Below are 27,907 nucleotides of genomic sequence, written 5' to 3'. Positions count from 1 at the left end.
TGTTGTTTCTTTGACACATTCCCCATTTCCATTCTCAATTTTATTTCAGAGAACTTTCCTTAACTTCACTGCTAGGACGATTTCACTTTGCTGGCTGTTTTTACATATGTTGAAGGTGTACATGTGCTCAAGGTTTAGCCATGATTTTCATTGGTATTTGCTCTTCTGAGAGATATTTTTAAGTTTGTCATTGTTGGAGTATATACTTTCAAAAGAGGTGCATAGTGTTTCCAGATAACTCTGCCAACAGTTAAAATGCTAGAAAGTTTTCACTAATATTTTATAGTACATATATTGAAAGTGTGCATGTGATCAGGGTTTTGATATTCATTAATATTTGCTCTTTTCGGAGAGATAGCTGAAGTTTGAAACTTTTGGAGTATAAAATATAAAATACTTGCATAAGCCGGTGCATGTACCGTTTTCGGATAACTCATCGTACAATGAACCATAGACACCATAGATCACATAGATCACATGCTCCCATACTCCACTTGGTGTATTTAAAAATAACACTTTGCATCTGCAGGGCGGGCATTATTTGTGTCTCTCAAACACAATATTATTCTTTAATAAGTCCTACATTGACTTTGTTATAATACAATTACTTCGGAGTGGAGTACGGGGGCATCACTTTTTCTAGCTGTCTACTTTGAATTGTTTCACATGTTTTTAACACGTGTCTAGTTGTATGTTCATGCACGAGAGTTCAGATACGGCGATAGAATGAATTGAATTATATTGGTTAATATTACCACGATATAAAAAAGAAGATGTGGTATGATTGCCAATGAGACAACTATCCACAACAGACCAAAATGACACAGACATTAACAACTATAGGTCACCGTACAACCGTCTTCAACAATGAGCAAAGCCCATACCGCATAGTCAGCTTTAAAAGGCCCCGATAAGACAATGTAAAATGTCTGTTACCAACTACAAACTTTTCAGTAACCTTAACAAAGAGCTGTTAACAATCATTAAATCAAGAGAAATGAAAAAAATATGAAAAAAACTTGCACATATTTCACAGAAAACTCAGTTATTCATCATGATGCTATTATTAAATAATGCACAAAATAAACAAAAATCACAAAAATACTGAACTCGGTCTGAGACTACTATAACACATATATACATGTTATAGTAGTCTCAGACTCGGTGGAAAATTCAAAACGGAAAGTCCCTAATCAAATGCCAAAATCAAATGATAAAACACACCAAACGAATGGACAACAACTGTCATATTCCTGACTCGGTACAGGCATTTTCAAATGTAGAAAATGGTGGATTGAACCTGATTTTATAGCGCCAAACCTCTCACTTGTATCTGTAAAAAGAGAGACAACTCTTATATTATAGATATAGTTAAATCTGTTTCGTTCGTGTTATGTTTTGAAGGTTCTTCATTAAGCTCTTGTCCTTAAGTCTTTGATGGATAGTTCTCTTATTTGGCAATCATGTCACAGCTAAAGAAAAATAAATAAATAATTAAGATATATATATATAAAAGAAGATGTGGTATGATTGCCAATGTGACAACTCGGCCACAAGAGACCAAATGACACAGAAATTAACAACTATAAGACACCGTACGGTATTCAATAATGAGCAAAGTAACTTTTTAGGCTTCGAAATGACAAATGTTAAACAATCCACACAAGAAAATGGCCTTATTTATGTACAAAAAATGAACGAAAATCAAATATGTAACACAGCAACAAACGACAACCGCTGAATAACAGGCTACTGACTTTGGACAGTACATACATACAGAACATATACTTATCAGGAAAATTCTTGTTGAAAAGACGGAAGGTCGGTGATTCTTTGAATTTCTCTGAGAGCACTCTGGCTTTCTCCGCCAATACAAACCGACCGCGCCACGAAAAAGCACAATACTGATTAATGTGACTCTAAAAACCAATCAATACAGTAACACCCTGATAATGTTTTGTTTTTGTTTTAAGCGCTTTCACATTAGTCTTCACCAGTTTTAGTTCTTTCTAATGTTGTATCAAAGAAGTCTTTTCTTTTTTTGCTGGTTTTCGTTTCATTTAGTCTTTAGTTTTGTTTGTTGACAGTGTTTGGTGTTGTTTTTTTGTTTTTTTCATGTATCTATTATTTACGTCTTTTTGTTTTAACCAGAGACATATATATATATATATATATATGTGTATATAACTCGTCTAAACATCAACCCAACAATGTTAGATCTGTAAATATGCTTTCGCGGCATGTGTTACCTTTCCACGTCAGTTTTAATCTAGCGGCGTACTACAGTACATGATATATTAGGCATGTAGATGTTATATATATGTGTCTCTGTTTTAACTCATTAAAAATACGATACTGAAATTATATAACACATGTACGCTATCATAAGATCATAGACATTCGTTTTTGCACAAATATACAGAGAGTGTTTCAATATGGTTCCACTTGGCTGCATGGGTTTGATTAAAACGTTAATTATTCAACACCAAGCCTTTTCAGTTATTGCTATTCCAAAAAAAAGAAGAAGATGTCAACGGGTTTCAATTAATTCGCCGGACCGGCGGGATGTTATTTATTAGGACAGGGACAGCCTAAACTATTTAGTTAAAGTCCCTGGTTGGGATTGGCATTATTAATTTAGGCTAATAAAAAAACTTGATAAAACAAATTGATAGCTAAAGAATTTCATGTTTTTCTGAATAAGTTGAATTTCCATTTCTGTACTGATTTACATTATTATAAATTAAAGTCGTGAAACTTGAAAATGTATAGGGTTGATCTGCTATACTATAATTGTGGAGAACATTTGGAAGGTAGATATAGATTTTGATAATCCGACAGTCGTGTCGGATGTCGAAAGATGGTAAATCGAACGCACCTAAGTTATTCCCCTTTATTTCACTCACGTCGTTGAAGGAAGAATGATTCATGGCGCTGGTTGTATTTTCGCTTGCCTCTTGGCAGGCAGTTCTTTTGTGTCTATTGTTTGCCCTGATTTATGTAGGGAGTTTATATGTTTGGGCAAGTGTTGGAAATAAAACAAGGTAATAAATTAAAAAGCTTATAAGAGCTTGGGATCCTTCAACATGCAGTTTCAAAGTCAAATTCACTCCAAAATTTGGCAAAAAAAAAATACAGGGACATATAACATTTTTTTTAACTTTTACTACCTAGATTTCTGTTCGAAATTTCATTGTTATTAAATTGATTCGACGTTTCAACCCATGCACACTGATTGATGTATACACAAGGTTATCTGTTTAATTCTAAAACACAATTTAAATCTAGGAAGTTTAATCAAACATGTAACATGTGGAAAGAGATCATGTTTCATGTTTTACTTCCAACATGAATTATTTGTTGATTGAGTGACAGGATTGCTTCCCTTAGAAAATGAAGTAGATACTAAGTCAGCGGTAAGTGGTTGAGCTAAGGAAGAAGTTCTATAGCTCAGTCTATATATGCACTCCTTTGTCATGTTTGTAACTCAGAGGTCCTGTGCTAAGTCCCAGTGGAGACAAAGATTATTACACGATGATATGCATGTTTGCAACCCCTAGTAAGCATTTAGTTTGGCACTGTATGTTAAAACAGCCATTCGTCATTATCTTTATTGTGAATCATATGATTGTTATTCTTGTTTATTTCATCTGTTTCAAATGCAACAGCATATATATCATCTCATGTTTATGGAGAGTTGTCTCAGCCAGGACTTTCTATACAAACTGGACTTGTCTCTATTGATTTACCTTAATATTACCAAGCCGCTCATGTTAAGCTACACCCCAACAATAAACTTAGATATATATATATGAAGCTAGAAGTTATTTGCGTATTTCAAAGTATATTTTAATTTAATACAGTGTAATATGTGTTATTTTTGCATAGCAAGTAACCAAAAGTTAGCGTGCAATAAATTCCAACATTGTACTAGTGCAATATATCTTCAAAATTAATGACTTCATCAACATGATCAATGTCAAAATCTTTAATTTTTACTTATAAATATTATATTGCCAAAATAAACATGATAAATTTGCTATACAATAAAAGGGTTATTGCATGTATATTGGGGAATATTGTCCCTCGTAGATCATATATTGCACTCCCAATCTCGTGCAATATAAAATTCTACTCAGGACAATATATCCCACTATTTATGCAATAACCCATTGATATAAAATCTTATTTATATCCATCTATCATGGCAAAAAATATAAGATTTTAAAAGATTTAAGAATGTTAAATGATTGAACTGAGACATATTATAAAGAACACTCCAGTCTTGCAAAAGGGGTTACATATCAAACAAGATGGCAGCCACTCGAAATTCACTAACACATTGCCCCAAAGTTCAAAGATCTATATTTTAAAAACTATTTGAGGAATGTTTTCAAAAACAGCATTTTGCAATGACAAAATGTATTAAATTTCATAAAAATGTTACTTCATTATTAAAACTTGAACATAGAGTTATGACAATGTATGAAGAACACAAATGATTTGCTATAAAACCATGTGACACCAGCGTCCGCACAGTTTGGTCTGACAATTTGTATAGACATAGTTATAAGTCACCAGTCCTGTAAGTATAGAAAGTCCCTGTCTCAATTATATTTTCTGTTCCAGTATCCACATGGCCACCTAATGCACTCCTGAAATGATCATGAACAAATGTTGTTCCTATTTAAGTGATTTATTGTTTGTATCTTTTTTTTCAGAGACCATCCTGATGTTATTAAAAGGAGATTTATGAGTGTTGCTGTCATATCTGTCATAGTTCCACTACTATTATGTTGTTTTGGTACAGAATCCAGCAAAGGGGAGGTATCTTATCAAAAACCTTACAATACTGCAAAACTTATATGATATACATGTATATCTAGTCAGTCGGCCATTTCTGATGCTAGAAAGATATACATTTTTAGAATAAGAAGAAAACAAATATCTGAGCTACATCTTCACCTACAACACAATTAAGAAGATGTGATAAGTTTGCCAATGAGACAACTGTCCACCAGAGTCCAAATGATGTAGATCATATACTGCCTTAAATAATGAACAAAACTTGTACTATACAGTAAGGTATACATGGTATAAGAGCAATGGAAACCTTATAAAGATAACACACATTAGACACAGATAGACATGATAGATATCACTTTTCTTCTAAAACAATTTATGACCCTCCTAAGGTAACCCATTCATAAAATGGATCTCTAGTTTACATTGTTACAGGGTAAATTTGGAAAATAGACTTTTAACTTAATAGCATATAGCCTCCCATCCCTTACCAACTGCAATTGATTAACCACTATAACTGATATAATTCATTTTGTATATTTACATAATTTTACAATTGTCCTAAAACACATAAAATGTTTTGCCTTTGAACATTTAGCAAAAAAGCCTTTGAACATTTAGCAAAAAATAATCATCAGTCTTGATAAATGCTAGTTATATCATTACACTTTTAATTATAATGATATATATTTATATTTGCAACAATACAGCAGTGGAATTATTTTGACTTTTCACAGTTGTTTTTATGATAGCATACCGTATGCACATATAAAACTAAAAAACCTTTTTTTTCAGACCTTGTTAGAATGGATGGGAATAAGATTCAGAGGATTTTTTCCAGCATTGTTGATTCCACTTGGTCTTACTATGGTAATGAATGAATAATCTGTCTTATGGACTAATTTTATTATTTTCTATATATGTATATATATGGGAGGAAGTTATGAATCAGATCTACTCTAACATCGTTAGGTTGATTTTCTAGGCACTATATATAGTGAAAGATTACAGATTACTACACATCTAGTTAATTATCAAGTACATTATTAAATTATATGACTATAAATTTTCTGTTTTCTCATTGGCTAAAAGCATAGGAAATCGTCTTTGATAAAACATTATATTCACCGCGGCAAAAATCTCGAGAGGTTAATATAAGATTTGGAACAGCGTCCTTGTACCTAAATAAAGAAACGGGGAATTCTTGTTAGCTATTTAAGGGATGTTGGCCTTGGTGAATATCACATCTCTGGGGTTGATAAATCATTGTATCAACCTCATCAAAAGTCAATAATTGTATAATAACATATGCAGCAAATATCAATCTTAGGTGGGGGAGAGGGGGGAAATCACAATAATAAATGCAATAATTTCTGAATTTACAGTTTTTTTCTTCTTTTGAAAATGGATTGTTTTAAAAAGTATGTGATGTATGTATAAAATGTAGGTGCAAAATATTAGCATCTTAAACTGTTTTTCAAATTTATGATCTTTACAACTAACACTGTGATAAGTTTTATTAATTGTATAAAAAATGAAGAACATTTAGAAGCAAGCATTTTTGATATGAAGACAAAGAGTATCAAATCATACAGCAGTTAAATAACTTTCTATATTTCTATTTTAGATTTTATTCACAGGACCATTAACCTTACATTACATGGATGGTGTATTCGGTTTGTACTTAGGTGAGAATAGATTTATTTATCATAATTGAGATAGATAGTACTGATACACAGAAGTTCCGAACAAATTAGTAAAAAAATAACTCAAAGTTATATTGACTTTTTCATTAAATCATATATTGGACTCAGGGAAGGCACTTTGATCGATATGAAATCACAACTATTGGGTTGTATAAAAAAAATAGAAAATATAGTATGAATGCAAATGAGACAATTCTCCAACCAAGACCAAATGATGTAAAAGTTAATAAGTCAAGGCTAGTACAATGAAAATGTAAGTGAAATTATTACCTGGTACTTACCTCTTTAGATGGTACTATCTTTTTAAAATGGCTTACCATGAGTACCACATATACATGTATACTGAAAGGTAATATTCTTAATGTTTGATTATTTCAACGTGGCATACTGAAACGTCATTAACCCTTTCCTCCATAATGACGCTTTTTGACGCCACCCCCTTTACTCCATAATGACGCCTGTATAGTGCCTCAGTTGAAATGTCTTACCTAGGAAAAATCTTTATCAGACCTGATAAAATTTGTATCTAATATAACAAGGATATTCAAGAGAATATTTGACTGGAATTTCATTGATGAAATATTCCTTTTTTCAATGCATTGATACTTTAAACCTGATGATTTTTTTAAATTGAAAAAATCCTATGCGAATCAGGTATGTGTAAAAAAAATGTCAATGGAGGAAAGGGTTAAAGATAACAAAAAATAACAAATTAATTGATGTGGTAAAGTTTAATTTGTTTTTAAAATTTATAAGTACACTTCAACCATAGATGAAAAGTCATTTGGGATAAACATCTCCAAGACAGCAACCCAATAGCACAATTAAACCTAAACTGTTGTTTTCTGGGTAGCATTTACATAAAATGTATCTTTGACAGTGGGCAAGTGTCTAGAAGATATGTAAAACTTCATAGAAATTAGATATTAAGGTTTCAGTTAATCAAAAATGATAAAATGACTGAAACATAATTATGCTATTATTTGGCATTTGAAATTATTATTTTTTATTTTAATCTTAATTAAAAGAAATGTGTATTTCTTTTAACACATGCATTTATTCATTAAAAATCTTTTACCTTGAAATTCACAAAAAATGGAACCAAATGATGAATAATAAATACTCAAAAATAATTGTGACAAATGTATTTTTTTTTTTTCAACAGAGCCAAAGTATTGGACACAAAGTGCCACAAATCTAGTCTGGTTAAGAAACCATATAGTCGTAAGTATAATTTAAATAGAATAGAACAGGGGTATGCTTCAACACGACAGCAAACAAACAACACAACATAGAAACACTTGACAAAAGTTTGGTTTATAAAATGAAATTATAAGAGAGCCTTTAATATTAGGTACAAAATAAATTTGATTTTTTTTGTTCAAGGAAGATGACCTTAAAGCTTGTTTCACTGTTTATTTGATCAAGTATATAAAAGTATAGGCTGCAAAGACACAGTATTTACGTGGTTACTTTACTAAAAAATCTTTTTGTTTTTAGAACATCAATATGTTTAAATTACAGGCTCCATTTTCAGAAGAATTTATATTTAGAGCCTGTATGCTGCCATTACTGGTTCCTTGTTTTGGTCAAGGATTATCTGTGTTCCTCTGTCCACTGTTCTTTGGAGTAGGTAGGTATATTAAATATAAATTTGGAAACAAAAATCTATTTAGGGTATTGTCCTTAGTAACTACAGACCCTCTGATTTGTTGAAAATGATAAAAGTATCAGTTTTATTACACAACTACGATAAGAGTTTAATTTGGTATCACAATGACTAAATATAAAGAAAGTTTTATATTTATCAATTTGAAACAAAGACACACATTTTGTCCAAAAACAAGAGACAGAGTCAACATTTCACACAAGACACTAAAATAAAATGGTTTTGAACACAGGTATTCTGGAGGGTGAGAAATTCCTGTCTCACTAGTAGCACTTGTTATGCTGCTAATTTCTTGAAATGTTTTTTGGTCTATTGCAATTCAAGTTTATTGTGGAACTAAAATGCCAAAATAATGAAATAAATCAGTTACACAAGTCAGGATATGAAATTAAAACACATTTGAAAATACCCTTGTAAAATTAATGAACATAATTATTTAGGATTTATATAATTTTAGCACATGTTCATCACATGATAGAGAAAGTGACAACAGGTGGATTAGATGTCAAAACAGCTTGTAAACAGTCATGTAAGTATAAATGTGTATTATTTCTATTAACCTTTTATGTAATTGTAGTATTAAACCATTTTTCAAGACGTTTCAATAAGAAATGTCTTAAAATATGGTTTAATACCACCAATATGTAAAGTATGTTCCCTATTGGAATTTTTAAAACAAGGATAACCTTTTATGGACAACTTGGAGTAAAATGTAAATAATATGTACATGTATTACATATATTTGTAAGTGAATACTATTATATTGATACATTCTTCTTTAATCATTGTTTTAAATCATGTTTGTTTATAAAAAAATAAGTAAGTATTAAAGTGTAAAATAAGCAATATCCATTAATAGAATAAAGGTGTTCAAAGTTTAAACAAATTTGCAATAGGTGTTTTATTGATAATTGAAATCCACTGCAATACTTTAGAATTATATTTTTCAGTATTCCAGTTAACATACACAACCCTATTTGGTATTTATTCAGCATTCTTATTCCTAAGAACAGGTAAGATTTATATTGATTATTGTATTTTTGCAAATATTTAGTTGTGTGGTATCTGCAATATTATCGGGTTATTGCATGAATATTGGGAATAATGTCCCAAGTAGAAATTTATATTGTTCCAGCTTGTGAGTGCAATATATGTTCTACGAGGGACAATATTCCCCAATATTCATGCAATAACCCTTTTATTGTAAAGAAATATGATAATTGAAAGTAAAAATTGGTTTAAACTATGATTATGTCTTTGATGATGTCAGTAATTTTTGAAGATTTATTGCATGCTAACTTTTGGTTATTTTCTGTTGGAAATGTTATATTGCTATGCAATAATATACATTTATTTCCCGTTCCTGAGGGAGATATGAAGATTTGTTCACCCAAGAATATTCATATTTCACGAGGGCTTTGCCCGAAGGAAATGTGATTTTTCGAGGGTGAACAAATCTTCATATCTCTTGAAGCTTAGGGAAATGAATGTTTTATTCCACTGCCTATGCTTCGTTTACTTACTGAGTATACTATATTAATTTGTATACGTTTGTTTTCTTGAGGTCCCGATCTACAGAGGGGAATATGATGTTCAGAGGGGAATATGAAGTTTTGTTCGACATCACATGTGATAGTTTCAACCAATCAAATGTTGATATTACCATCAAAATCAACATGCAGTGGAATAATATATATCATTGTATATAAGGGTTTTGAATGTTCTTAAATTTATAAATTGAAAAGCCTTAATAGTTTATGTTTAATTATATTAAAGTCAAAGTTGTAAAATATAACTTTTGACATAGTCATAGAAAAATGATAGAAAAGACAATTATTTCCTGATCTGTGAGTTTGAACTGGACTTGTGATAGGTGCACTCAAATTCAATCTTAACTCACTTAGATTGCTTGTTTTTCCTGCAGTATATTGTGATTCTCACAATGACCAATCAAAAACTATTACCAAGAGGGCTGAAAGGCATTTCACATCAACAATCAATCATGAAGAAACAATCTACAATTTGCATATTTGAAGGGTAGAGAACCATATTAATTCATTTGATCTGTAAAAAGGAGAACTGACACACATCAAAACAGGTATCCTCATTTAGAATTAGAGAAGTTGTACAAAGTTGGATGTAGCAGTGACTTCGAGAGTCATAAGAATTAAAATACCATGTTTTTTTTATGCCCACCTATGATGGTAGAGGGACATTATGTTTTCTTGTCTGTGCTTCCATTATGTTGAAGTCCAAACAACTTGAAACATGTTCCTTATGATATGATCTTTTTTATTTTAATGTCAATTAAGAGATTTTACCCCAACTTCACAGTCCACTGAACATAGAAAATTATAGTGCGAGGGGCATCCATGTACTGAGGACACATTCTTGTTATATTCTATGTTTAGACCACTTGATATTACTTGACTTCTGTGAAATATTTATTTGAGCACATACTTAATTGCTTTTAAATTTAATATCTATGATATTTATTTCAGGTCACCTGATAGCACCTGTGATAGCCCACGCTTTCTGTAATCACATGGGATTTCCATCGTTTGGTGAAGTGATGGGACATCCACAGCCTGTTAAACACAAACTTATTGCTAGTTTTATTCTGGGACTGTTCATGTGGATTGTACTGTTCTATCCAGTTACTACTCCTTTTCTGTATTCTAATTATATTTATGATTCATAGTAGTGAACTGTGTTCTGTGAAAAGCCTTTAGCAGTCATGATTGAAGTCAGATATCAGTGTTTTAGTTAGAATTTAAAGGTACCAGTTTAAAATGAAGAGCATATTATAGTGTGATTGTTTGTTCGAGAAGAGAAACTAGACCATGTGTATAGACATGATAGATAAAAAAAAATTGAAATGAATTGAATGAAGAAATATTTTTTACTGGATTGATGGTATTTTGTGTAGTTAAAATGTTTTTTGGGTGGTACTGAACAGAAAAGTATTTTCTTTCTAGAAAACAAATGTACCAAATTTGAGGGATAAATGGGCAGAGGGGTACAGAACCTTCCCTGTTAGAAAAAGGATAATTAGAAATAGGAAACTGTGAACCAAAAAATATTTGTATATCAAAGTTGAATTTGTTTTTCTAATTATATTGCACCAAATATTTCTAGAAAATTCCTTAGTTGAATGACGATACAAAATTCAACAATAATACCTGTCATTTCTTTTTAACAATACCTAGAAGCTAGAGTATTTCCTATTTGATAAAAAATGTTGCACACTGAAAGGATAGTTCCATAGTTTCATTTTGATTCAATATATGGTAGGGTTTTAAGAGGTTCATTGCAACTTATTATAATACGAACAATAAGAAAAGGACTGCAAAATTAGAGAAACAAAAAGCATTTTGAAGATCTGCTTTGATTTGTGTGACCATGTTTGAAAATCACATTGCAATGGATTATGTAGCTAATGCAATTTTGATAGTTTCTTTTATTAAAAATTTCAAATGAGACAAATCATAAAAAAAAACATAAAAAGGAAAATGAGAATTACCAATTATATTGGACCAAAAATTTGTTTCTTATTGTCTGTAAGTTGCATGAACAATTTGGTACTTAATTTTGAATGGGATAGTGCAAAATATAAAAAAAGCAAATTTATGCAATATGATATATTCCTTGGCACATTTATTTCATTATAATTGCAGTAACCCTGTATTTTGTGTTAAAGTATTATGCTTTAAAGTTGAGTTAATATGCAATTTACTGTAAATTTGTGTTGTAGTAACATTTTGTTTGAATGTGTTTTGTTTCTAGTTCAAAAATGTGTATGATTATGGGTAGATTTTGTTTCTATATTTATAGATTTTTAAGATATGTTGTATTGTGTGTCAGTATAATAATTATGAAACCAATTATTTAATGTATGGTGTTGTTACTTATGTTAATTAGAAATTATCACTCTGTTTTCAAACATTTCAATGCTGTTGTCAAAAGTTATACATACTGTTAAAAAACATGTGTACGCTCGTAAAAAAGGTGTGTTTCATAATTCATCATCTCGATTTGGTGGTTTTAGAAAGTTGTTTTAAATGGAATTACAATGATAGCAGTAAAAAAGAGGGGAAATGAAATAAAAATGATTCCATAGTCATCAAAAAATATTTCTTGGCTATTTAAAAGAATCACTTAAGATTTACAATATAAACATGTAAAGGAAAAAAATCTGTTCATCATCCTACACGAAAAAAGGGTTGTTTCCAAATTTATCAGATGGGGGAATGGGAGGACTCAAGTTTATCAAAAATGGATGGTTGCATTTTATTTAGAACTCTTTAAGAATTGTAGGTAAAATGAACTATGGGTGGTCAGGGTCTTAAAAAAGTGCCTCCTCTCCCCAATGTCTTATTTTGAAACATCCCTAAGCCTGAACCAACCTCCTTATTGGTGCAATTTTTTTATTGAGACGTAAGAATATGATTAAAATACAACTTTCACACTTTGGAATGATAAAAACTTACTCTTAACCACTCTGAATATTTCTGCATAGTACATTTTGTACCATGATGTTTTCTGATGAATCAATACTTAGTTTATATATTATGAAAAAAGTGTGATGTAATAATATAAAAATTCTGGTTCTTTGTGTGTGAGAAATCAGTGTATTTTCATTATTTAATGAATGCAAATATAGATAAATTTAAGTCTTCACATCGTTAGGCAGCTTCTCAGGTTTAGCAAATTGGTCATCTTACATATTAGATACTATTAAGTGTAATACTTGTAGATCTTAATATTGAAAAATCAAATGATATTCCATGATGAACAGTTATAGGATATCAAACTCAGAAAGGTCAAAATGCTTGCCAGGGCTGTTCCACTTGCACATACAATTGACCCTTGGAAGGCACTTTGAAATTAATTAGGGGTAGAGGATGGAGGTCGAGTTCAGTGAAAGTTAAAATTCAAAATCTAACCTATGGGTGGTTACTCCATTTTGAATGTGCCTTCCCTGTGTACTGTGTATGTTTAGATGGAACAGTCCTAATCATTTTTAAAACAATTGATAGATGTAAATTGATAGTTTGTGACTTAGATATTGATCATGTTGATTTATATATCTGAAGTGAAATTTAAATGTGATATTATTTTAAGTGTCTGAAATGCAGTTTATAGATAGTTAAATGACAGAATACTTTAAAAGAACATAAATTGCATAAATCACAATTTGACCTGACTCTTCATAATGTGTTAAATTTTGAAGAAAAAAAACCTTGACATTTTTCAAAACCAAAACATGTGCCATAAGCATAAAATTAGTTCTCAATAATGACATACTAGACTGCAATGGTAGATATTACTGATTTAATAGGGTACAATATTATTGTCATATAATTACTCCTGATTCTTAAATCATGGTTTATAAGAGAGAGACAAATTGATAATATATGCAATTGTAGAAAGAGAGATCAAAAACATAATCAGCATTAATGAAATTTCACAGCATTTAAAAGTACCATTGAAAGATCATTGTTCATTTTAAGGTCAACATAATTATATTGCTTTGTTGTTTATTCATTCTAATAGTAAATTTATTGTTGGCAAAAGATTAAATGTTGTATCATATATGTAAATATATGTTGTAAGCAAACAACTAATTGTATACTTTATATGATTTTTTTGATTTTTTGATTTTATTGGTATTTTATTTAATTTAAATTTAAAGCTAGTTTTGATTATGGGAATTGGTTGGGAATGGTGGTTTTAAAAGTTTAAATTCTTATTATCCTAACAAATTTCCATTTTACTAACAAAAGATATTGTTAAGGATTTCTTTCAACCATACTGACATTCCTTTGTGCTATTATTGTTATGAAATTATTCCTAATATTTCAGTGAAGAACCCCTTTTATGATCTTATTGAATTTATTCATATTTCAAAGGTAGTTTCTCCATAAATACAAAATTTGAGAAAATATTTTCTGGACAAGGAATTTATGACCTTAATTAAGACAACTATATGATGTAATATATGCAAGATTAAATAGCTTTTACAATTATATTTGAAAATCCATTCTTTTGTGATGCATTCTAGGTAATATTTTGAAAACTTTCACTATAAGTTTATGATACAAATATACCAATATTTGAAATTTTGGAAAATTATTTGAATATTTAAAAATTTTGTCTGTTTTACTCTAATTTTAAGTATAGAAATTGTCTATGTAAACAAACAATAACTTTATATTAACAGTTTACGATTAAATATTTAGAAAAAAAAGAATGCCAAATATATACTTCTTTTTTTTCAGCATATTTTCTTCCAGTAGTAAACAAGATGTCTTTGCAATACTTTTCATTTTTCATGTGTTTTTTCGTCCAATTGAAAATTGTTTTGAAGTCTCTTGAATATATAGAACCACTTTTGCTTCTGTTTAATATTATAGATTATTTAATGAATGTGAGAAGTCTAGGCCAATGGTCAGCACTTTTTATACATCAATCTTCCTCTTCTCACAGATGGGTTAGTGCCAAGATAAACAGAGGTCAACTGATATATCAATAGTGTAATTTGATAAATTGAAAATTTAATGATACTTCATTGTTTGCATGGTATCAATGTTAAATGTTGTAAGCTAATCACAACTTTTTGGTGTATGCTTTCAGAATTTTACCCAGGATGCACTTTTTCATTGGTTTTGAAAATACTGTAATGTCCTTTTTTTTATGAAAGTATTTAAAATTGTCAAGAAACTGTTTTTGACCTTAGAAAATAGTGTATAATATTAACAACCAATAAATGTACCTTATTAAGAAACATCAATGTTGTGAAATTAGATTTACCTCCTAGTAACCATCTTTAGTGCTTCTAATTTATTGTTCATCACATGCTATTTTGTACATCATTTGATTGGTTGTCTCCGTCCTATTGCCATATTGTGTCAGTGAGCTTTCATGTGAAAATGTAGGTTAATAAGTGTTTCTTAGAGTAAATGTTAGACATAATATTTAATTCCAACTATGTATTCATTTTTTTGAATGGCTTTTTTATGCATTTCATATCACATGATAATAAATTGGCATGATAAATAACAGTGTATACTGTGGATTCATTATTATTCTTTGGATACCAATTTTTGGTGGATCTTGTGGGAACAGGTGAACCACAAATTCAAATGTTAAACGAAATGCAAATTTACTATAGAGATGTATGCATACTTTTGCTAAAACTCAAAATCAAATATTCATGAAAATGCAGGTTTTCATCAATCCACAAAAATTGGTTTCCACAGTATTTAAAGATGTGAAATAAATGAAATTGTGACATCATGTTGAAAGGAAATAATTTATGGTATAGAATTTGGTTAAGCATCTTGACAATACATTTTGTGTTTATCCATGTATAAAAGATGCCAATAGTAAATCTATATTTCATTTTTGAAGAAGTTGTATCTTCTTAGGGCTTTAAGGGTTTAGCTGGGTTGCTGTCCGATTGATATATACCAAAAGTACTTTTATTCTGACAGATTATTTATCAATCGATATTGTAATGAACCCAGTGCTTTTCATGTTTCTTTAATCATATCATATATATAACTCTCTATGCATAATGTACTTTTACTGTAACCATGCTGTGTTTGTTTTTAAATGTTCAATATTGACTTAATATATTTACAATTGTATATTGTTATAAGTCACCGACTGCTAAAAAGCTATTACTTTGCCAACAAAATCTTACATTAGATTTTTCTGTTATGAATGAGTAAAGACTTATTGGTATCAAATTTTAAAGATTACCAATTTTTTGGGGAAAAAAAATAAGAAAAAAAAGTTTTCATGGTTAGTTGATTTAATACTTTTTACAAGTTCTGCTCTTTATTCAAATCAAATGTTGTTGAACATAAAATCTGTGTTACAGTAACCTTTACAAATGAAGTCTACAAAAGTTAAAGGCCCCGAGATCTAGAAATATTATGAAAGCAGGTCTTCAAAAATGATTACCAGTAATTTTTGCATAATAAAATTTGTAAGGGTTCCGCGGAACCCAGTGTCTCGCCTACTTTTGCTGTAAATCACAGGCTAAACAAAAATGAGGAAAAAAAATCAATAAAAATATTCCTCTTGATACTATCTTATGATTGTAAGAAGCTTCTGTCCAAGTTTGGTAAAAATCTAGAATAATTAATGAATCTAATAAATGTTTTGAAAACTTTAACTGCAGACTGTATGTCATGTTCACTGGAAGAAAATCTAAGTCCATTTAAAAGTAAAATACAGAAAAAATGGAGTTGTCTTTTTACAAAATTTACTTCTGGATACTATCTAATGATCATAAATAAGCTTTTGTCCAAGTTTAGTACAAACCCAGGATAGTTTAAGAAAGTTATTAAAATTTTAAAAACTTTTACCACAGAGTGAATGTTATGTTTCCTGCAGAAAAACTAAGTCCATTTAAAAGTAAAATACAGAAAAAATGGATTTATTTGTTTACAAAATTTACTTCTGGATACTATCTTATGATCATAAACAAGTTTCTGTCCAAGTTTGGAACAAACCAAGGATAGTTTAAGAAAGTTATTAAAATTCTAAAAACTTTAACCTCAGAGTGAATGTAATGTTTCCCCACAGAAAAAACTAAGTCCATTTATAAGTAAAATACAGAAAAAATAGAATTTTATTTTTACAAAATTTACTTCTGGATACTATCTTATGATCATAAACAAGCTTCTGACCAAGTTTGGTAGAAATCCAGTATAGTTTAAGAAAGTTATTAAAATTTCAAAAACTTTAACCACAGAGTGAATATTTGTGGACGCCGCCGACGACGACGCCGACGGAAAGTAGGATCGCTTAGTCTTGCTTTTTCGACTAAAGTCGAAGGCTCGACAAAAAGGGAATGTCTTGGATGTAAATTTTGTTTCTACTTTGCAAGACACATGTCAGACGACTAAAGGGAGCTTCCATTTCTACTTGTTTCTAAGCATCTAAGAGAAAACATTTGGTAATTTTACATATATTCATGACTCTATAATGTCTTCTTAATACTTTGTAAGTTGTTTTTAGTCTTTGTTTGTATGACTATTTTATTTTAAACCTATTATGAAATGTTAAATTAAAATTGATGTGAAAAACTGTTGTTTTAATTCTTTTTCGCAATGGTCTTGCATGTTCTGAGTAGTTGCGATGACAAGAATAGGACTGACAGGCAGACTGATGAATAGTCAGACGAATATTTTTTTTTATACTTGACGGAACCATGAGTTATCATTTTAAGTAGCACTCGAGAAACATTTCAGTCTGCTACTCTTGTTTGGATAAATAACACCCTTTTCTTTAATTCCTTAATGTACTTCATAAGGGACATCTTTCACAGAGAAGACAATAGCATATCTATAACAATATTGGTTATAGGTATTTTTGATGAACATAACACTTAAGACTAGTTAGAACTTTTTATTCCATGTTACATCACATTAACACACGTTAGTTGTTCTTCAGGATTTCACATACAAACAGTGACATACACTATAAAAATAGAAAATAATGAACAAATGAAAATAAAGTATATAAATATAAATCCAGCTATTGGTCACTTAGATAAATAGTTTGTTATATATTCATTAAGACCTAAATAATTCTGTTACCATTTGTGACAAAAGTTTTTTGATTGGCACCCCTTAATATTTCAATATACACCGTAATGCATGATAGACTTTTTTCCTTGCAAGTTATTTCTGCAATATGTAAATAACAATTTTTTTTAAATTAAGCCAAAAATTATGGTTGTTTTGAGTAAGAAAATATGCATACACATTTTGATATTTTTTTGAAACATAAATAGTAAATAGAAATTAAAATTGTCAAAACAATGAAGAATAACGAATACTGTATGACAAATTATCTCTAACCAAAGAGATTAAGAAAAATATTTAACAATCACCAGTCTAAATTTATAAAAAAAAAAAAATCATCAATGAAAAAATCTAAACTAAACAAAATGGCAAGCTGTAATAATGCATATTGTTATGTTGTAAATTCAAAATAAACAACATATTGTCTTATATGAATATGTGATTGAAGATAAAAGTTATAAGTCAAATTGTGAATAAATATTTCGTGTTGTTCTGGACTGAGTTTTTCTAAATGTCAGTTCACATTGAAGAACAATTTAATTTTTAAATTTAATTAAACCATAAACAAATACAACAACTGTTAACAACACCAACAATTTAAACCTTATCAAACAATAATGACATTTGTGCAACCAGGCCCTGAGTTTCATATACATGAATTTAAGAAGTGTTGATTTGAATAGAATTAATATGGTATGTTTGTAGAAAAGGCCAGACTTGTCATTAGACAGCACTACATGTATAAATATAAAAGATCTACTGTGGATTCATTTATTTTCATGGGTATCAATTTGCATGGATTGCTGAAAACTTGCATATTCATGGATATTTGATTTTGCCAATATCTGTATACAAAGCCTATTGAAAATATGATATTCGTTTGATTTCATGGTTCACCTGTACACACAAAACCCACGAAAAATGTGTTTCCAACGAATAAAAATGAATCCACAGTATAATGGATGGATTATCACAGCAGATCTTAGGAATGTACTCAGATCACAACACAATACTAATCTACAAATACGGAATCAGGATCAAAACATTGTTCAGAACTGCAATTCAGAAATGATTGCAAATTTTGATTAATGTGAACTTTTTACAGCTGACTTCATTGAGTGTGTAACCAAAGGAAATATATTTGGTTTGCTTGCTACTAGTACTGTAAGAGTAGACTAGTCCAACAAATAACCATATTAATAACTTGCATCAAATGCACATGCCATCTGTATGCAGCTTTTTCTTCAGTTGTAATAATTAAACTCACATTTTTGTTTATTCTGCAAATATGGCAATAATAAATGTTTGCAATAATTTCTGAATTATTAGTATTAGATCCTGCACAATCCGTTATAGTTAAAGCATACACTTAAACATCATGTTAGACAACTCTTGAGGGACTTAAGTTCACCAGATACACTTTTACACACTAATTTCATGTCATATAAAACTATTAGGATCACATCATTCAATATAAACATCTGAATAAATACAGGAAATAAAATCTTCCATAGCTATGAACACACTTAAAACCATTTCATTTCATATAAATGCTGTTTGATTTTTTGGAGCAATTCATCCTTAAATATGTACAAATTGAAGTGTATACTTTGATGTAAATCAAAATGTTGATATTAAATTAAAAATTTGATACATGTGACTTAGTCAGTACTTCACAATCTTCTTATTATGGAATGACATCCATATAAACAGTTATCTAAAAATAGACTGAACAACATGAAAATAATCATTAGTAATCTATAAGAATCAGAATTCACAAAATTAACAGAGGAATCACTATTATGTCTTTGATAAAGATCTAACATACAGATAAATATAAGAAAAATCCATCTCCTCAAACTTTTTGTAATATCTAAAAAAAAAAAAAAATCTACTTAAAAAAGTCTCACTACAATAAGAACCAGTTCCAAGATAACTTAGTCTTTCATGCACAATAATAAACAAAGATGTAATTAACTGCTTAGGATCAACAAATCACAATATTTTGATGTATGCAGTTAAAACCAGTAACCATTATGCATTAGATAAAAAAAGGATGAAGCATAAGAGTTATCTCCCATTATGATAGTTATTTACAGAAATTTTAGACTCATTCTATTGTCTTTCTTAATCATTTCCCCCCTATGAAGCCAGACTGTGCTTATTTTTCTTTTTTGCTACAATTATTTTAATCTGCATTTGACTGAATAATTTATATTTCCAAAATCTATAAAATTCTATGTAATTGTATTTATTCAAAATTTACACCACTGCAACAATCGGAGACAACTCACTGTTAGAAAAAAGAGTTTTAAACAAGAGTAAAGTAAAATGTAGAAAATGACGAGGAGACTGCTGCCAGGTCTTTGTTCTTGTTTCTTGAATAATATCCAAAATGTAGGAAATTATGAGGAGACTGCTGCAGTGGTCGTTGTTTCTTGGATTATAGCTCATCTTTCCTATCAATATATTCCTTTACAGAATCTATATCTTTGTTGATTTCATCAGGATCGTGACTAGGTAGAGCACTGAAAATAAAATCAAAACTCTGTAATTTCTGAACATGGCTATAAAAATGAGAAAATGTGGCATGATTGCCATTGAAGTTGGTTTAGGCAATTATCAGCAAAGGTTCAATTATTCTTTTGAAAGTCTTTATTTTTAAAGATTATTACTTGTGTTTTTATTAAATTAGCCCTGGTCTCATCTAGAGACTCCCATATTTATAGCATCAGGTACTGTTGCAAGATGAGGGGTCTTCTTTTAATGTTAGTGTTCTTTTATTTTGCGATAAGAATTCTAGTGTGTCGTTATTCCACTTTGAAAGAGCATCTTACTTGTCATTTTGTTTTGTTTTGAATGCTTGTGACCTTATCGAAAGCAGTTCCGAATGTCCATTTACTTGGCCTGGGCATAGAAGGACTGTGGAAATTCTACAGTAAGCGCATATGGTCAATCAAATATCTTTGCTATCATGGCTATAAATACAATGTACATGAAAATAAATTTCATAGGCACATGTCCTTTGCTACTTTGAATATGAATTTCACTGTCTGAATAACTAAGTAATTCTATGACATTTATTTTCAAAGGATATCTTCTTTTTTTTGGTATAAAATTTTCCTTCGTATCAACTTTTGAATGTTTTGATAAGATGTCAGCATGTTAACACTTTTTTCTACAACATTTGAACCATCACCAAATCACCAAATAAACTACTGAATCCAAAATTACCAGTAAGATGAATATATAATTTAGAAAATTCATGACTTTGAAAGGCAAATCCATTCTTGCAAAAAGATTGCTAAATCTAGACATTCATATACTGTGAAGAAAAGCTACATAGTCTGGGATGGTATCCAGTAAAGTTAATCTAACATACTTAGCAGTTATCCTTTGCATTGTGCTGTTACCCAACTGCCCCGGGATCAGGGACAATTGTGTGGATCTTGTTGAATGCATTGCAATCTATTATATTTGATTTTGTTTCCTGTTTTGTTCATACAGATCAGGTCATTGTTTTTTTCCTTGTTTAAATAGTTTTGTCTTTTGTCATATTGAAGCCTTTTATAGCTAACTACAAGATATGGGTTTTGCTCTTTGTTAAAGGTCAAACATTGACCTATCATTGCCTCAATTAAGGCAATTTGGTCTCTGGTGGGAAGTTGTTTCATTGGCAATCATTCTTCCCTTATCATTACAAGTATATAGAGAGAAACTAATGTACCATACTCCCATTTTAAAAATAAACAAAAGTCTAAACTTGTCTACAGATTTACCTGTATGGGTTTAAGCTATTAAAGAATATTTCCAAGATGTTTTACAAATTTCATTATTAAGAAAAGAATAAGGAGAAAACTAATAATTTGCACTCTTGTAGGTTTTTGCAAGAAATAGCATTAATGGAAAATCCATTATCAGACTTAGATTGTTTTTTGTTAAAAACATTGTTAAAATAAATGAATATAGTCATACAATAAGCTGACTTTTTAATGAATACATTACAGTTCATGTACACACACTTTATTCAGTCTGTTGGTGTAAGATGTGTATGCTTATGCAGCATACACATACATGTGCATTTTAACATATTTCATCAAAAGTGATTTGTGTCTTACAAATATTTTAACCTACCCCACAATAGCAGCTGATACTTTATCTAAAATTCCTCCTAAAAAAGAAAAGAAAAATCTCATTTAGAAATCAGTCAGTGCATTATATATGTTATGATCTAGGCCATGAACATAGATAGTTAAAATTATACCATGTAGAATGCTTGCTTGAAAGAAAATATCATCTTATGTGAATATGAAGGCTGCACTGTGACCTATAGGCTATAGTTATTTTCTGTGTCATTTGGTCTCTCGTGGAGAGTTTTTCTCATACACAATCATATGTATCTACATCTTTTTTTATACATTATAATATAATTGTTTATGATTATGTTAATGGTTTAACTTAATTCTCAATGTTTGTTATATTTTTATTTGACAAAAGATGTTTCTTTTTGTACATTTTACTCATGCTAAAATGCACAATTGGTGAACCACTGGTTACCATATTATTAAAGTACTAACAGCGTTTTTCAGATCAAATTCCATAACAATGATGAGTTTTTATGGTTGTAAATCAGAGTTCAATCACAATCAGCATGATGAAATTAGATTGATTCGCAGTGAATAACCATCAGCTAAAGTGACCTGTTACTGAATAACCCAATACTTCTCAAAGATGAGGGTGAAACCAACACCTTGCAAATAATAGAATTACTGAGATAAAATACAAAAAATGTCGAGACTATAATTTACATTAAGGACTCAATATACAAATAGATATATGTCTTACTACATGTAGTTTTTGCTAAATTTATTCTAAAGCTCATGTTTACTGTATTTATCTAAAATACTTTTGAGTATAATGTATATATCGGTCATTCATATATTTTTCCTTTGATCTTACTGCCTAATATTTTCGAATATCAACGTACTGGCTGTATCACTGAAAATATTAGACAATACATTGTGTGACGTCATAATTACCGATAAACAGAATAATAGGTAGTTTCGTTTTTGATACTGACTATATCATTTGAAATATCTTACAAAAATGAAACTACCTATTATTCTATATATAATGTTATTGATCCAGACTGACTTACCTGGTTGACATATAGTATCACAGACTGCAGAACACAGGTTACAGTATTTACAGTACTGAAAAATAAAAAAGGATGTTTACATTGAAATAAAAAAAAAAGGATATTGCGGTAAATAAGACAAAAGTCCAATAATATTCTTAGAAATAGCTAATTCCTGATGCGGACAGGGTTTTTGTTGCTAATTTCTCATATATTTATATTTTTGTGACACCAAAAAGATAAACATGCCTCATTGTCCATCTCATGACATTTCACAGTAAGAAAACTTTTTTTTCCAAAATTCTGACTGAGCAAAATCCATGAATAACAAAGTTTACCCACATACCCCCTTAAATTCAGTAGATTTGGTTTTGTGACTTGAATATGTGAGCATATGTATTACATTGACAAACTCCTGGAAATGTTCGTGTATAGGATGATAGAATGTAATGATCAATGCACTATATTTTGTGTATCCACTGTATCAAAAAAGGAAGTGATCAGCCTAAGAAGATTTAGATATTGAGTCAGTCACATAGGGTTTTAATAGCATTTCCTGCAATCTTCACCCCAAAAATGCATACAAATACTTGTGAATAAAATTGAGAATGGAAATGGGGAATGTGTCAAAGAGACAACAACCCGACCATAGAAAAAACAACAGCAGAAGAAACCTATCGCAACTATAGCCTGTTATATACAACTGTAAACATTACAAAAGTTTTGCAAGTAACAGTATACAATGTACTACCCTGACTATACTGACCACTTATAAACAGTATACAAGTGACAAATTTTATTTTAACAGGGGAACAGTGCTTGTTTTAGCTGTTATAAAAAAAATATTGGATCTCACAGATCAGAAGTGATTTCATTGATCCCATCCTCATTAGTTCTTTTAATATCAAATAATATTACTTGTTAGGTTATAACATATAGTTATGAAAGTAGCAGAATGTGAAAAAAACCATTTATAAATAATAAACTTTTAAAAATAATTGATACTTTTTTCTGTTTGGTACTAACACATACTATTTCTACTTTTTATATCTTTTAAAATAAACTTTTGAAAGATTATTGTTGATGTACCCAGTTTACTTCAAAATTATGAAACTACATGAATGTTATTAATATGATGAAATGTGTATGCCAGCCTCCTGGTGCTGGATTTTCTTGCTTTTTTTAACAACCTTGTTGGCCTTCAGCTGTTTTCTGCCCTTTGGTCGGGTTGTTTTCTCTTTCACTCATTCCACATTGCCATTAACAATTTCAAAAATACTTACTTTACACATTTTGCAGTTGGGTTTTGATGCACTTGTTTCACATGGACAATCTTTTTCACACAATTTACAGAACTGAAATAAATATATATATATATATATTTGAAATAAAAATCTTTTCTAGTTTGGACCATACAATTGAACAACCATTACAGCTCATTTTATTGATATAAAGTAATCTATAGTTATGACAGTGTTGTTTGATCCTTTGAGTGTTTTATTAAACTTGCAAGCTCCCTTTCAGTCATTTTGCCACTCACATAAACATGATGAAAGTGAAGATTTTTCCAGATCGACGATCATCAATCAAACTTTTTTATCTTTTGCTATACACATGATACATGCTTAAATTAGTTTCCTCAACCCATCCTATATCTCTTAAATATAATGGTTGTCCCCTGGCATGTAATTTATTTATTTTGAGCCCTAGCTATTTTCTTATTTGGCAACCTTTATAGGTACAGAATATATCTCATTAAACTGCCATGACTGCCATTAATTTACTTACAATCAACGCATTCCCAAAAATTTGACATTAGAAGAGAGAAAATGTCTGACGCAACAAATATGAATGTTGCATCCTGACTCATGTATGGCATGAAGTTGAACAGTTCAAGTTTCAAATAGTATTAGGCCAAAACCAACTTAATTTCTTGTTCTACAGATTTTTCCCCAAAAAAAATTTGGGCGAGCAAGCGATTTGAAAATCTAAATAAAAATAAAATAAATTTACAAACTTTTGAGGCGAAGCTTGAAAAGTTAAGGCGAGCAATTATATATTTTTTTCGTAAACATAAAACTATAGGTTCTGACAATAATCAAAATAAGATGGTATAAAACTTGATCACACTTGTGTTTGACATTTCTTGACTTTATCTGAACTGCCAAGTGCTTTTTTTCCCCTGTTCACCAATACATAATACATGTATTGTCTACTTTTAATATTGAAGCACATGTATGACTTCTTGTATTACATGTATTAATAAGGCAACCATTTAACTTCAATGGGGTTCAATAAAGTTTTTCAATGCCTTTTTCAATCAAACTGTATTTTTTAATATTTATCAATATAAGGTAGGGGGAAATCTCGATTCATAATTTTTTCCATCAACTTGGGGATCAGGATATTTTTCTAAAAAAATATACTCCCTTCCCCTTTTTCAAATGGTAGTTCTCTTAATTTTAGTTTCTGACCCAGTGAGGTATCATATCTTGAATTGAATAATTATTTCAACAGCTTTAATTGACCTCCATTGCATTGTCATGTGGTCCAAGGACACAGTTATCGTCCTTTGGTTTTCGTTGTCTACGAATATAGTCCCTAGTGTAAACAGTGTATAACTTGCATGTTTTATTTAATACACTTTCCCAATTTATTTATTTATATTAAATGCATGAAATATTAAGAAGGGGGATGAAATTACATGTCAAAAAAGTTTGGGTGCTGAAACTTTATGTTAAGTAGTGAATTGGTCCAGTTCTAAAAGGTCAAATTTTATCACGTCTGAAGCTGTCGAACTGAATTTTACACCCCCTTAACACAGAATTGTCTATATTTTGAGTTAGAGCTGGGAGAAGTTTCTATAATTTTGATATTATTTGTCTCACTGGTAGTACACTACACTGTAAAAATATTTTCGAGAAAGAGCAGGTGTGATTTTTTTAATTTGAATTTATTGTCTAAAAGAAATGCACTACGAAATAACTGTGTTCTCGGGCCATGTGATAGATATCTTTCTTTCTTCCTAGGCCAGGACATGACCATTACCTAGCAACACAGCCATGTGGGGTTTTTTTTTTTGGGGGGGGGGGGGGGGGGGGGGGCAGGGTAGAGCTACATGTATTTGTAAATGTGTGTACTTTCTAGTTTTTTTTGTGTTATACAGTTCAACACAGGGCCTTGGCCCACACCAAATAACAAGCTATAAAGAACACCAAATGTTAAACAATTCAAACAGAAAAACCAACGATTGTAAATATATATACCAACAGAGAAATACCTATGAACCACACCAACAAACGACAAATACTGAACAACAGGGTCCTGACTCAGGATATGTACATAAACATGCAGCGGGTGTGGATAGTTTTGTTCTGCTGGCAAATGATATTGCAATTGAATGCAACACTTCTCCTTTTGCATACTGTATTCTTTTATCAAACACCTGACGGCATTATTTGTTGATTTTGATTATAAATTTGTGTTAATGTCTGAAACAGTTTAAAGTGTCGCATTTGACATTGACTAAAACCCTCTTGCTATCGTTTTTATCTTTTTAATGCATACAAAAAATGATGCAGGAAAAAGACACAAATTGATTTTTGAATGTGGGAAGCGGGAATATAAAAAAAAATAATAACGTTTTGAAAAAAATGTCTGTGGGCGGGTCCATCAAACAAGGCATTAAATTGGTGTGGCCTTTACAAATACTAAACTAGCGATAAAACAACTCATATATACATGAAGGTCAATCATCATCCCATTTGAAATTTTGAGTCGGGCAAGGGGGAGGGGGATGGGGTTGGAATTTGTAAATACATGATGTGATATATGATGACATTACATGTTCATGATGTTAGAGAGCTGACCAAATCAGAAAATGGCTCAGGACACAGAATCCCAAAAAGATTTGGTCTAACCTGCATCAATTGTGCAAATAATTTTAAGATTGAGGATGATGTTCCTTTATAATTGAGGGTGAAGTTTAGGAACATAACAACATCGACAGTAATTACAAATTATATATTTTTTTAGAAAAACTGGAGTTGTCTCCTCCTTGTACTGCTTCTATACAAAATTTCAATATCAATTACTTTACAGTAACTGCAGTATCCACAGACAGATCCCTTCGCATATTCTACTTTTTCATCATCAACCTTCACGTCCTCTTTTGGACTGTCTGCTATACAACAAGCAATAACAAATAAACAAAAAAGTAGGGAAATGAAAAAATTCTGAGCCATCTTCCTTTAGTAAACGGAGTTATCTAACGTGGCTGCTTCCGGTTATTAGGGTCTCACTAATTAGCGACAAGAAGCGTCAAAAAGCGACAAGAAGAATAATTTTAGCGACAAGAAGCTATTTAGCGACAAGAAAACTTTTTTTTTTTTTATTAAATATAAAAAAAATATGCATGTAGTCTTTTTTAATAAATGGGAAATGAATTGATAATTTTTATTATTATATTGATAGATGAAGAATTTAAACATTTATGATGAAGGGATTGTGTAGTTTTTATTATTATATGAATATATGAAGTATATTATATGAATATATGAAGTATATTATATGAATATATGAGATACACTTTTTGATTAATTGTGACATTTACAGTGACTTAAGGTTTAATTTGTTTCACAGAGCTATGGTCATGGATAATTCTTTTTGTACAAAGTCAGATTTTAATCAATTTGTATTTTTAATTCAGAATGCTGAATTACAATACGAAAAAAGTAAAAACACAAAAATACTGAACTCCGAGGAAAATTCAAAAAAGAAAATCAAAAATCAAAAGGCAAAATCAAAAGTCCAAACACATCAAGCGAATGGATAACAACTGTCATATTCCTGACTTGGTACAGGCATTCTCTAATGTAGAAAATGGTGGATTGAACCTGGTTTTATAGCTAGCTAAACCTCTCACTTGTATGACAGTCGCATCAAATTCTATTACATTTTCAACGATGCATGAACAAAACAAACATACTCA

General features: G+C 30.2%; 2 protein-coding genes across 2 annotated transcripts; one reads left to right on the top strand and one right to left on the bottom strand.

The window, feature by feature from the left end:
* The first annotated feature begins 2,907 nt into the window (after positions 1-2,907).
* On the top strand, positions 2,908-11,063 carry LOC134709335 (CAAX prenyl protease 2-like). Its single transcript, XM_063569501.1, has 9 exons — positions 2,908-3,044; positions 4,722-4,827; positions 5,599-5,673; positions 6,431-6,491; positions 7,675-7,733; positions 8,034-8,142; positions 8,636-8,707; positions 9,129-9,191; positions 10,680-11,063. Exons 1-9 carry the CDS (start codon positions 2,929-2,931, stop codon positions 10,877-10,879), a joined length of 861 nt encoding a protein of 286 aa, XP_063425571.1. The 5' UTR covers positions 2,908-2,928; the 3' UTR covers positions 10,880-11,063.
* A 6,524-nt stretch (positions 11,064-17,587) lies between these two features.
* On the bottom strand, positions 17,588-27,188 carry LOC134711196 (sarcoplasmic reticulum histidine-rich calcium-binding protein-like). The gene is made up of 5 exons (XM_063571650.1): positions 27,012-27,188; positions 24,201-24,272; positions 22,939-22,993; positions 21,915-21,951; positions 17,588-20,308 (listed from the first exon to the last, which is right to left on the bottom strand). The coding sequence occupies exons 1-5, from the start codon at positions 27,159-27,161 to the stop codon at positions 20,224-20,226; spliced, it is 399 nt and encodes a 132-aa protein (XP_063427720.1). The 5' UTR covers positions 27,162-27,188; the 3' UTR covers positions 17,588-20,223.
* Positions 27,189-27,907: the final 719 nt, after the last annotated feature.

The sequence above is a fragment of the Mytilus trossulus genome, chromosome 3 (genome assembly GCF_036588685.1).
Source record: "Mytilus trossulus isolate FHL-02 chromosome 3, PNRI_Mtr1.1.1.hap1, whole genome shotgun sequence".
Taxonomy (NCBI): Eukaryota; Metazoa; Mollusca; class Bivalvia; order Mytilida; family Mytilidae; genus Mytilus; species Mytilus trossulus.
This window is presented reverse-complemented; position numbering and strand designations above follow the sequence as displayed.

What these genes read in the sequence shown, in the direction of transcription:
- LOC134709335 (XM_063569501.1), top strand. Translation starts at nt 2,929, where the DNA reads ATGGCGCTGGTTGTATTTTCGCTTGCCTCTTGGCAGGCAGTTCTTTTG. An exon ending in TTCCACTTGGTCTTACTATG is followed by an intron (nt 5,674 to 6,430) that starts GTAATGAATGAA and finishes TTTCTATTTTAG; the next exon opens with ATTTTATTCACAGGACCATT. An exon ending in AACAGCTTGTAAACAGTCAT is followed by an intron (nt 8,708 to 9,128) that starts GTAAGTATAAAT and finishes TATATTTTTCAG; the next exon opens with TATTCCAGTTAACATACACA.
- LOC134711196 (XM_063571650.1), bottom strand. Translation starts at nt 27,161, where the DNA reads ATGGCTCAGAATTTTTTCATTTCCCTACTTTTTTGTTTATTTGTTATT. An exon ending in GATACTGCAGTTACTGTAAA is followed by an intron (nt 24,273 to 27,011) that starts GTAATTGATATT and finishes TATTTATTTCAG; the next exon opens with TTCTGTAAATTGTGTGAAAA. An exon ending in GTATCAGCTGCTATTGTGGG is followed by an intron (nt 20,309 to 21,914) that starts GTAGGTTAAAAT and finishes TTTTATTTTCAG; the next exon opens with TGCTCTACCTAGTCACGATC.